This window comes from Panulirus ornatus, chromosome 11 (genome assembly GCF_036320965.1).
Source record: "Panulirus ornatus isolate Po-2019 chromosome 11, ASM3632096v1, whole genome shotgun sequence".
NCBI lineage: Eukaryota > Metazoa > Arthropoda > Malacostraca > Decapoda > Palinuridae > Panulirus > Panulirus ornatus.
In genome coordinates this window covers 48,246,143-48,258,999 of record NC_092234.1, presented here as the reverse complement: position 1 = coordinate 48,258,999, position 12,857 = coordinate 48,246,143, and the positions used below count along the sequence as shown (strand labels likewise).

The window sequence follows — 12,857 nt, the reverse complement described above, 5'->3', positions numbered from 1 at the left end:
TCTGCACCTGGCTAATGATGAGCTAAAGCATGGCATAAAGTAAGCAATCAAAGCAACTCTGAAATTCTGCTTTGGGGAACTCATTGAAGGATCCGTTACACTTGGTCAACAATGTGAGCTTTGGTTCTGCATACGACATACAACTAAAGTTCCAGTGAGTTCTACAAGGAAGGGTCCCCTAAGGAACTGAAAAGATTTCTCCTGCATAGACACCCCTTTGATTCATTTACTTTAGGGTGTCAACAGTAAACTGGTAAAGGCATGGGAACCTTATGCCTCAGGGTCTGCCCTTATCTCTCCTCCAGAAGAGACAGCCTGAAGAGATGATCCCAACAGAAAGCTATGGAGAGTGGTCTCACCAAAAATGACAACTGAAACAACAAAGATTAGCAAAGGGAACAGTATAGCTGATTCCCAAGTCCAACCATACACAACAATTCCTCCACTACATACTACCTCATAAGTCAATGTTATAAAACTGACAGAATACGGTTTTTCATCATTTTCAGAATAGATAATGATAGTAAACGCAATAAACAAAAAGTGTAAAAAACACTGTAAATCACAGGACAGGCTGATTCTACATTGCTGCTGAGAGCCTTTCCAAGCCCAACAGCCTATCCAATTAAACTACCAAAAAATACAACCAAGCAACCAATAATGCATATGTTGATATAAAGAAATGAGAAAAAAAAGTAGTAAAGACTTCTACACTAGCACAATCAACTCTTAATACTATAACTAAAACAAAACAAGAACACTCAACAGAGCATAAGGTAATATCGAAAGATGAAAAACAAAAATAACAACAAACTCTTAAAGTAGTATGAACTAATACATTACCATAATCAACTCATGATCATATAACTAGCCCAGCTATCAAGATGTACAACAGTCCATCGGAAAGCTTTAAAGAAAGAATGAACACAGCTCCTAGAGTCTGTACTGTCAATCACATATAAAAGTAAAGGATCCAGAGGTGAGATCTCTGAGGGTCAAAATTGAAAGTCAAAAACTAAAATCAATGTAAGCTGTACTGTGGTATTGGCTTTTTATGAATGAACATTAGCTGGCCTTATAAATAGCATGCAAGCAAACATCACTAAATGTCATGGTACAACATGACACATATACTCTATCTAAAACCTGTATAAACGACAGAAACTATCATAGTTGAGGAGGTGTGAAATCTTGGTAGATGCATCTTATTTGAGTAAAAAAACAAAAAGTCTTTGTTCTGCCTCACCTACGCATGAACTACTGGCATTCTGTCCACAAACATACAATCTCTCCTTGTCATACATAACACTTGACAACAATAAATTCACACAACTCATTCTTCGTATCTCTAGATTTTTCTGAGGTGAAAACTATGCACTAGCCCTGCCTTTAGGCAAAATGGGAAGAACAGTAGACAGAAGGAGTAAGTGGAAACATCTAGGCAGGAGTATTAGGTAGTAGGTAGGAACATCGGGGCAGGAGTATTAGGTAGGAGGAAGGAGCATCTAGGCAGGAGTAGTAGGTAGGAGCCTTTGCAAACACTGCGCTAGAGCTGCCCTCTGCCAGTGGTGAGGCACTAAAGGCTAAGAAGTGGCACTAGAGTTCACTAGTTATGGAGACTCTATTGCCATGGCCACCCCCTTGAGATAGTTCCAGTTGGAACAAGCATCAGATATATAAATACATAGGGGGAAAAGAGTACTATTCACAAATCCCTTGCATGCTGTAGAAGGCAACTAAGAGGAGCATGAACAGAGGGGCTGAAAATCCTCCTATCCTGTTTCATCTCTTTCTAAAAGGAGCAGAGGATGTTACCTCACTCAGGTGAGCAATGGCAAACTAGTGTTCAAGCAATATATGCAGATATGTATCATCTCCATTTCTAAAAGCTGGTGGAAAAAGCTAGCATGATAAAAATTAATCTGATTTCCTACAAAGCTAAATAGAACTACAAGAACTGTTATTAGTCTTCCCTACTTTTAACCTTGAAATTGATCCATGGGGAAGAATAAGGCTATAGCTCACTGAATTGGCAATATCTGCAAACAAGAGTGATATGGCCTGCACCATGTCTGCTCGAGTTAGTTTCCACTTAAAGATGGGTCAAGTGAGGAGGAGTCCCAGAAGACCAAGCCAAGAGCTGGGCTTTAAATAGAGAGCACAGTGTTAAGAGACACGTGCTGTAACCATTCAGCTACTACTTTATGGTCAAAGAACTGATAACATGAAAATCATACCTCTACACCCTGCATCTTAAAAAGACAAAGGATAAATCAATTCTTTAAACCATGAGAGAGTAACGCTTGTAATTAGCCTGAAGATGATAAACCTCTGATGACAAAAGCTTGTTACTGTAATTAAAAAAGCTATCATCTATAATAACTATATTAAAGAATACTAACTAACTGCTGCTTCTGCAAATAGATGTTAGTACATTTTCTATTCTCTGTGACTGATATACTTTGCCTCCAGTCATTCGTTGCCAGCTAACCTGCATCCTCAAAAGACCTGTGGCAAATCTCATATAAGTAATGATTTAAATTTTTTTTATTCCCATCTATTATACCGCCAATAATTTTTACAACCCTAAGCTACAATTGGAAAAAACATAGGAAAGATTTACCTGACAATGGAAGCACCCTCAAAGCGCTGCAAAAGAGAGTCACCAATATTTCTAAATGCAGCCATCCTCCTCCAGCAGACTCGCATGGAGCATGATCCAGAAACTCCGTGACATTTACAGACAAGCTCCATCTCTGACCTGATGGCCTATGGAAGAATATAAGTTTGTTTCTTAACAATCAGATTTATATAATAAAGGATTTACCTGCAAGATCTTATCTGAAAAGAGATGTTCACACCACTGTCTAATGATGTGCATAACTACATCCTATGAGACAATTATGGTTTCATGCATCATTACTAACATTATTGCTCCATTTATGATTATCTATAACAGCCATTTGCTTTTCACTCATCCAACCACTACAATCATCTTCATTTATTGCATTATAACATCCTTGCGAATACTTATACATCTTAAAAGTGTAAGAAGAAACTGATAATGGAGATATAACATTTTCTGTAACAAAAATGATCTTCACAACTTTCTTTCCTGGACATGAGATTTTATGAAAAATCATGAAAATTCTTTCATCTTCATTCATCTACTTTCTTACATTTCAAATATTTTGAGTAGCAACCTTAAGCATGAAACCTAACACCTTTATCATCCACAAAGCTACTTGTAGTTTCATTCATCATTCATTCCAAGGAATTCTCGGTTTGTCTGAACTACACATCACTAATACATTATTAATTAGATTGTTGAGATCTATGCCCATTGCACAACACTACGCTATGCAGGAAGCACCATACTCCATAGAGAGGTCTGTACACCATCAAGTTCACCACAACCAGGCATATTACCATGCTCTGTTAGCTGTGTCAATTAGCCCTTGAGACATGGTGGAGATAAGTATATGTTTTAGTGTCGTAAACTCATGTATACCTAAATCATATGAGCAACTATAACATTTAATATATCTTACAGAAATTTATGATAAAAAAATCTCAACTCATATTACAACACCAACAGCAAAATTGCTATTCAAGGGCATCAACTCAATATTCACCACTTGAAATTGATACATAAATATGGTGCCTCTTTACTGCATCTCTGCCACAGTATCAAACTGACCTATTCCTTGAACACACATGCCCACATGATTTTTTTTTCGATGATAGTGTTTCTTACTTCAGTGACCTCTTCATAACTTACCCTCCTTCCAGCTTCATTGTTGTGAAGATTCATGAGGCCTTCTGCAGAATTCCTAGCCTCACGAGCATCAACAAACTCCTTGCTAAAGTACTCTCCGAACCGTAGGTCCTCCGAGCACCCTCCCCATTCCCACCTGCAGATGTAGTCTTGTGTTACTGATATGACTACCCCTGCCATGCAGTCACATCTGATCTGCACATGATTCTATGAGACTTTTTTTATCTGTTTGGGAGTGATATCCACTATACCATAACCTATGATCCTACATGTGATTGTAAACATTGTATATCTTTGAATCACAGACTCTGCAGCATAATCTTATTTAGAAACTGAGTTTATCAGCTGGTATGCCAAGCAGAAATAACATTACGGTAAGGTAGACACCAGCATATATTGTGATAAGCTCCCAAACTCCCCTTTATTCTTACAGTAATCAAAACAGCATGGTGAGATGCAGGCCCTGATCAAGGTTAACATGGATAAAAGAAAAACAGAGTATCATGGATGAAAGAAAAACAGACAAGTAAAAAACTAAATCAATTACAGTCCCATAGGTATTTCAAGAGCTAACTCTTAGATGCAGAGGGGCTGAAAGAAGAGGGAAAGATGAACGATGGAAGACAATTCCATTAATTTGCTGTTAGATGAAAGAAGAAGATATCAGTTGATCTATCACGTGAGACTAATATCTTCATTCATGTGCAAAGTAACAGCATATGATCAAAAGCCATTTCTCTGGTATCCCCAGGGGAAACAGACCCTCAGACTCTAAATGATACACTCTGCATCTGTCCATCTGCTGCACAGGCTTTTTCTACTTCTTCCAGCATCTACTTCTGAGCCAGCATAGAGCTGGAAGTAGAGTATGTCTTATCAAGGATCTCATTCCAAGGTAGTTCATTATTTTCTTTATGCCAGGAGCCCACTTCAGTAATCTTAATAACTATTATTCTGTCAGCTTCTGCCTAAAGTACAGTATTACAGTATTACAGTGTTCATCTCAGTCAGTGAAGCGCATGACATGCTCTATACACCCCCCATGTCTGACTCTCTGCATCTGTTGGTACAATGCTTAAGCACAACAGAGCAACCCCTCAGCATAGTGATACATGGATATAAGAACTCATTTCCTTTCCCACTTTTTAATACACATATGTAGGATTGCTTTTACATTGATCACCTTCAATGAATATTTTGATGAACAAACAAATGGACAGGCAATGGGAGTAAGGACAGATGGATGACACCACTGACAATCACACAGAAGACCCTTTGCCCACATTTACTGAAGTAAAATGATCACTAAAAAAGCAGAGATAAATATCAATTCTTATCCTAAGAACATCACTAAATTACAACCTACACTCACAGTGCAGCTTTAGAGATAATTCACTGTGAACATAACAAGAGAAATGCTAACAATGCTTTGGTGTGCAAATGTTAAACTGTCCTACATTGTCATCATTAATTTACCATACTACAATAATAACTACCTGCAGCTTCTGCAGTGGTAACATACCTGCCACGTGTAGGTCGTTGACGGATGCGTTCATCACAACCACACTCAGTCAACTCACCACGGCTGCATGCCCTCGTCACACTGTAAGCAACGCCTGCAGCAGAGATGGCATAAACATAGGCCTTCTCTCTGCTCTCTGGAAAGTGATGCAAGGTGAGGCTCCATGGAGATTACTATCTACATAAATTACGTCTTCCTAAATGGTTCATCTTTGTTTTATAGCAATTCAATTAAGTTTTTCCTCTTCTCCAAAGACATATTTTCTTGACCCTTTCCAATAACCCATATCTTTACAATGGTTTTTCTACCCCACATCTTTGCAATCACCTCTCTAACCTCCTTTTTGTGTCTTCCACATGAGTACTTTCCAGTTTCTCCATCATCAATCCTTCTGAGACATCATTATCTTCCATTTCTCCTTTCAGATAATAAGTTGCAACCACCAACAGGTTTGGGGATAAGGGGATTACTACCTCCTGGATATTGGGAGGCTCAGTGACAATGACACACTTCAGTGGTTACTAAGTTTCCTTCCTTGTCCTAGGTTGCTGATCTTTCTCTTTGCTTCACTTGTCTATAGGTTACTGACACTCAGTCCACACACACACACACACACACTCCCACTCACTGATAACTATAGACAACATATAACCTGCTCAACTTGGTATTCTTAAAATGAGATTTCCTTCATGGAACCCTATGTGCTAACCTTGCATAATAAAAAACTTTCATCCTTAGTGCTCAAACGTAGGTAGGTACTCTCACGTGCCCTAATGGCTGACCCTCCCAAAGGCATCCATGTCCACAAAAACCCAAAAAACCCAAGCTGCTGGTTCCCCCTACCCACACACACACATGCACACACACACTACCTGGAACTTATGCCTTCACCACCTGGATAAGTGGCTACATCAAAAAAGTAGCTGTCAGGAAGGTTAACGAGGGTATGGATCAACAGTGGATATACAAGTCACATTTATACCTAATAAGCTACAGAAAACCAGAGGAAGTCTTACAGATGTTAAGACTTGTAAGTGTACCTAGTAGGTAAAAACTTCTAGTGATGAGTACACGAAAAATAGGCTGCTTGTAAATAAAGAGGAACCTTGTTACATATGTTACATATTCAGCCGGACACAAAGCTACAAGTACGAACAAATACAGTGAGGAAAATTAGACCAGCAAGCCAGTCCAAATTAGGCAAAGCCTGTTATAAAGCAATGATATACAGCTACACTAAGGAAATTTTTTGAATCTCATTAAATGAAAATGAATTCCAAGAAGGTAAAGTATAATGATAAAATAGTTGTGACTATATAAAAAAAAAAAGAGGACAGAGGGTGAAGGACATGTGGGCCTTATTAAAGATGAAGAAAAAATAAATGGATGAATCACCTGAGACAGGAAGGCAGAGGAAATTACTTCAGAAACAGGATCAGAGGTTGTCATGGTTGGAGGAGGATATCAAGAAACTGAGGAATCAAATAAAAAATCATGAAAAGTGTTTCCAGATGGGATAGCAAATTATGGAATTAAAAAATGTAAGCAAAGGGCAAAATAGACATGATTCAGGAGAGGGGATTCAGAAAGTATGTAACCAGAAGAAAGAAGGTGAAAGGAGTGAAAAAACAAAATACAAGCTTAAGAGTAGAGAAGATGTATTGAAACAGGGACCTGGGGACAATGAAACATGAGGTACAAAGGGAATCAACTGAAGCTGTAGAGAATAATATGCAGTTAAAAAGAGAATAATGAGGTAAATTCATTACCCAATCAATGACAGATTGAGAAATGAGGTAAATTCATAACCCAATAGATAACAGATTCACATAATTAGAAAGCAAAAAGGATCACTTCTTGTTAGCAAAAAGAAGGGAGATTTTGGAAAGGGATACATTAGAGGAAGGACATAAGGCATACATGAGAAGAAGGATATAAAAGGAAGACAAAGGTACAGAAAGATCTGCCATCTCAGTAAGAGAAAGCTGCAAGTTTCTGAAATACTATTAGAGGGCCCAATCAGACAATACATAATGAGAAAAGTAACTGCAGGAAAGAAGCACACAGTGATGCTGATTATAAATAATAATCTATGAATTTCAATGAAACAGAGCAAACATACAAAGATAATGAAGGAACAATCTAGATGGTACATGAAAAGTAAAATATAAACTACTCAGATGGCAAAGTAAATCAACGGGGGATTTCATTTAAAATGATATCGCCCAAAAGAATTTGGATTCCCATGGGGAATGAGAATCACGGAGACAAATTCTTAAGTGTATACAGGAAATTTTCCTCTGCTGAATAAGCAAGTCACTGGGTACACTACAATCAGAGGTGCAGATACACCATCATTAAGATCTTATCAGCTGCATGAATATCTAGAAGCTCACATATGATACACCAATTACATGGTAAATAATGAAGTAAAAAGTGTAGATGAAACCTGATCAGATATATAATCATGGGAATTACACAGGACTCCAAATTTTCCACAGTAATGTAAATTGGGATATGATGTCAGTGGCCAGGAAAGGGCAAGGTGGAGGAAGGTTCAGTGATATTTACAATAAAGGAGAAAGAACAAAGAGTACCTTTAACCTTACTTACAGAGGGACAGTTGTAAAAGGGGTGGTTCAATCAAAGCTATCAAAACGTGAAAGAGCTTAATAATGCGCTACAACAAAGACAGACAGTACCCAAGCCTGCCTGCCTTTAAAAAGAAAAAGAGAGCAAGAAAGACATAGCACAATAAGAGAGAGAACAAAGAAACTTTAAAACGAATAATATCGACAAGGCAGGAGAAAATCGAAAGCTTTTCCACAAATTCATCAGGAGTAAACTATTACTTAAAGAGCAGCTAATAAAGCTATGGCATTTAGAGTGAAGAGCTGGGGAGGAGGAGGTAAAGATATGCGAGGAACTGAATGACGAACTGAAAAGAGTTTTATGAGAGGGATTACTGTAGTCCCAACACCAGTGAGACAATAGAGAGGAAGTCTTGAAGACCAATGAAATAAATTGAGAATATATGAACAGAACACCGAGGGGTCTTAACGCACGGAAAGAACATGGTCCTCATCTCTCCATACGTCCTAAAGAAATGTGCCGAGACACTTGGCAAACCATTTGAAATGTTCAAGACGCTGCAGGAAAAAAAAGTAGGTTGACGTCAAGGAAATGGATAAGGCCAAACACCGTATTTTTCACTCATAAATGAGACCAGATACATAGGCAGAATTACGAACAGGTCACAGTGACGACCACAGTCATCGAAGGAAGAGAGAGCATCAGGAAGCAAATAGATGACTGACTACTCCGAAAGAAGCGACGGCCACCGTGACACGGGCACAGTTTTAAGGAAAGATATTGTGAACGAACCTTAGATTTCTACGAGAAAGTGAGCTCCATTTCCGACCGAAGAAAAAGGCTGGGTGGACTGTCTGGAAGCATTTCACAACATACCACGTAGGAAGTTCGTGAAAAAAATATAAAGTTGGATGGCAAAATTCTACAAGTATAGATATAGGGATAAGTAAAGGTAACTTACTGATGCGAAGGAGGTGGCCGAAGACGTAGGGGGAGTTGCTGAAGGTGGAGCAGTTCCACCGGTGCATGTTGAACTGGTGTTGGCACTCGTTGATGCCCATCCTCGCCCCCTCGCTCACAGTCTGCCAACACCAACACCAACTTCATGACGTACGCTCTGACAACACCCTCATGATGTACATTGACATCATTCTGTACTTTAACATCATGTGATGGACACTGACATTATCATGGTGTTTACTTTGACACCATCATGATGTATACTGACAACACCATCGAGACACGCTGACAACACCATAATGTACACTGAAAACACCATCATGTTGCACACCATGATGTACACTGTTAACACCATCATAATGTACACTCATATTTATACTCTGACATCATCATAATGTACACTCAGACCATACCATCATCATGTACACTGACAACAACATCGTGTGTAACGTGAAATGTATATTCTGACATGATGATGTACTCTCCCAACACCATGTACACATGAAATGTGTACTACATAAAGATGTACACGATCATAATGTATACGATGTGCATGATCACGATGCCAACATCATACATTCTCTGCCAACACCATGTAAAATCTGCCAACGGCATGAAGACTCACAATGACACCATGTAGGTTTTGCCATCACGTATACTTTATCAATACCATGTATACTCTGACAACATGTATGCTAATCCAGCAACGTCATGCATAATTTGCCAACTTCAAGTGTATTCTACCAACAAAGTGTACGCTGCCCAAACTATGTATACACTACCATCATGTATATGCTGCCAGCATCGTGTATACTCCATTAACACCACGTATACTCCATCAACACTATCATCTGTCAACACTAACGAACAGCAACATCACATACATAACACTGTCAACATGAATACCCTGCCAACCTTAACGAAACGCAACAACGCATATATGCATGCTACCATGAATACCCTGCCAACACTAACGAACACCAACAACGCATACATTCATGCCAACATGAATACCCTGCCAAATTAACGAACAGCACAACGCACACATGCATGCCAACATGAATACCCTGCCAACACTAACGAACAACACATCGCATACATACATTCTGCCAACATCAACATAATAAAACACACACTAAAAAATAATACTTCCCTATTTCTCAAGCTCGAGTGGTCTTGGTCGGTCAGGGCGCAGTGCCTTTGTATTGTGAGGTTCAACTAAGGTTCGAAAGGAGGGACCATGAGTGGATGGAGGGCACGCATTGTCGGTTTAGTAATCTAGGTTGGCGGTGCGATTCCGTGATGCACGGAGGTACCATACTCCTGGTTTCAACACACGATAAGGTTTTATTTTTCTTACATTTCTAAAAATCTAGTGTTTAGTGTAGATTTGTATCAAACGAGGCGACTCACGAGTAAGCCCCTGGCCATACAGTGATTAGGAAAAGCAATATTCGTTAACGTTATATATATATATATATATATATATATATATATATATATATATATGTGTGTGTGTGTGTGTGTGTGTGTGTGTGTGTGTGTGTGTGATGCCAGGCGCTGAGCATGCTTGGCCATTCTTCACACACACACACACACAAATATATATATATATATATATATATATATATATATATATATATATATATATATATATATATATATTTCAAAGCTTGGCGGTGTTAGTAAGGAAAAAAATAGACACCACCATAACGGCCCACCCAAGAGTTGCCAACGGCTAGGCTACTAGTAATCATGCGACACAGCGATTTCTCGATTATTACCCGGTGTCTGGCTAACACCTGGTGCCATGTGTTCTGGGAGTGGACACCTAACTATCCATCGAAGGGAAACAGACAGTCAAAACTGCGACACTGTGAGAATGAAAATCGGGTCGCGTATCGAAGTGAGAATGGGAAGAGTTTATTTACAGGTCGGCTTGTAGGGCTTCCGCAGTTGTGAGAGCGGTACTTAACACTACGGACGATCTAATCCTATGTACAACGGGGGCAAGTGTTCTGAGAGTAATCCCCGGCATTTCGACATGGGTTCCGCTAGTTTCTTACAAGTAGACTTTAACTATTTGTGTAATGCGAGGGGGTTTTTCCAAGATAGGTTAGGTTAGGCGTTCCTGTGATACCAAGAATGTGTATCGTGTTTGAGTGGTGAAATTATGGGGACATTAGAGGAGATGGGAGAATTATTATGGGTTTTTTTTTTTGCGGAGGGGAAGAATGGGATGAACTTCGGCTTTAGAAACATTAACAAGCTATTACCTGCCTCACAGGGAACACCTGTCCAAAGCTATGGATAAAGGGACGGGTGGTGAAACGAGACGTGATATATAATCGTGGGAGCCTGGGATCCAGCCTCTTGAATCATTCTCCACCATCGTACAAGCTTTCAAACTTCTGAATGCTGGCCACAGTTACTGCGTCCTCCTCCACGTTATCCTCGTTCATCCACCACTCTTATATACTATGAAGGTACAGCTTAACATGTTGCTTTTCTTGCTGAACTCTATGTTGTGTCCTGTGGTTGCGCTGTTCCTACACTTCTCGAAGAAAACTGTGCACTCTCTGTGTCATCAGTCTGTTGTGAAAACTCCAAAAAGATGGGATCAGATCACCGCTCACTCTTCTCTCTTCCATGGTGAGCAAATCTCAAGCTTCTAGAAAAAAATCTAATGCTTCTAGCCTTTCCCCGTACCTCAGCTCTTTTGATTCTAGTATTATCTTGGTTGTCTTCCTCTGGACCTTCTCTATTGTGTTTATTTCGGTGCGGGGACTCCTTATATGGTGCTCCTGCAGCATACGACGCTGCTGCTGCTGCTGCACTCCACAGGCGCAAAAGAAAACAATGGACTCCCCCGAGTGTTAGATCCTTGATGAGATTATTCTCCTTCCAGTGCAACGACACACACACACACACACACACACACACATATTACTAGAGCTGCCCGACACAGCTCGGGAAAAATGGCTTACAAAAAAAAAAAAAAAATAACGTTACAGCAATCTCAAAGGTGGTTTTTACTGCCCTCTGTTACCCCCTGGATCCCGCCTTTGATCCTGAGGGAGACCTGCATTATAATCAGAGGCTCCTGCTCGGTCGGTAGGCTATCTGAATGTGAATACAGCGAACTCGGTTATCTATCTATGAGGCCTTTGAAAAGCGGCCCCTAGTGGCCAACATGTGGCTGTAAACCTCGCGCGCATATATTTTTAAGTACCTGTGGTACATTCATGATTTGGGGGGGGCAGCCCCCCTTCTAAGTGGCTAGGTTTCGGCCGTGACAGAGAGTAACAAAGAAACGCACACAGGCGCTTCAAGGACAGTGCTGCGGTTGCTTATAACCTTGGCCGGAAAGAAGTACCTACACGGGTAACAAAGAAACGCAGACACTTAAAAAATATTTTACACACACACACACGTATATATATCGGATCAAGTAATGCTCAAAGGAAATCATTAGGGACACCATCGCGCGTCCGAGAATCGAACCCGGGCCAGCGAGAACATCAGGTAGGCAAACCGTATACCCCTACACCACGGATGTAATAATCCTCCATCTTTCCTAAGATGGTAATACAATCTCTGGGTCCCTCTGCCCCCACACACTGCGGGTCAATTAGTGTGTGACTGTCCGCTGACACTCCTGTGTATATGAGATACACAGTATGTCCGTGCATTTGTATGCATGTATGTATATCTATTCATAGTGCTAATGCCTATTTAAGCATGGACACCAGCCGTAGATTAATCAGACCCGGTACGACCATTAACGCAGGGAGGAGCCGGGACATCATCTCATATACCCTCGGCCGACCGACGCGCCGCGCCCTCGCCATGTAAACACCAGCCCCGCAGGCACGCTGGCCCACCACCACCAGCCGCGCCCCCTTGCCCTCTCAGCCCCTGCATATTCACCAGCGCGTCTGGCCAACACCTCGAGATATTCATGAGTTCTGGTGAAGATGGCTGCCGATGATGATCATCATCATT

The 12,857-nt window shown here is 40.3% G+C and overlaps 1 protein-coding gene across 3 annotated transcripts in view; it reads right to left on the bottom strand.

The window, feature by feature from the left end:
* Positions 1-12,857, bottom strand: part of LOC139751483 (protein Wnt-2b-like) — a 197,524-nt gene that overhangs the window by 10,606 nt on the left and 174,061 nt on the right. For all 3 annotated transcript variants that reach the window (XM_071666935.1, XM_071666936.1, XM_071666937.1), the window contains 4 exons: positions 8,854-8,974; positions 5,301-5,436; positions 3,782-3,914; positions 2,624-2,769 (listed from right to left, as the gene is read on the bottom strand). In XM_071666935.1, the coding sequence (XP_071523036.1) occupies positions 2,624-2,769; positions 3,782-3,914; positions 5,301-5,436; positions 8,854-8,974 (536 nt within the window). The remainder of the gene's footprint in view (positions 1-2,623; positions 2,770-3,781; positions 3,915-5,300; positions 5,437-8,853; positions 8,975-12,857) is intronic.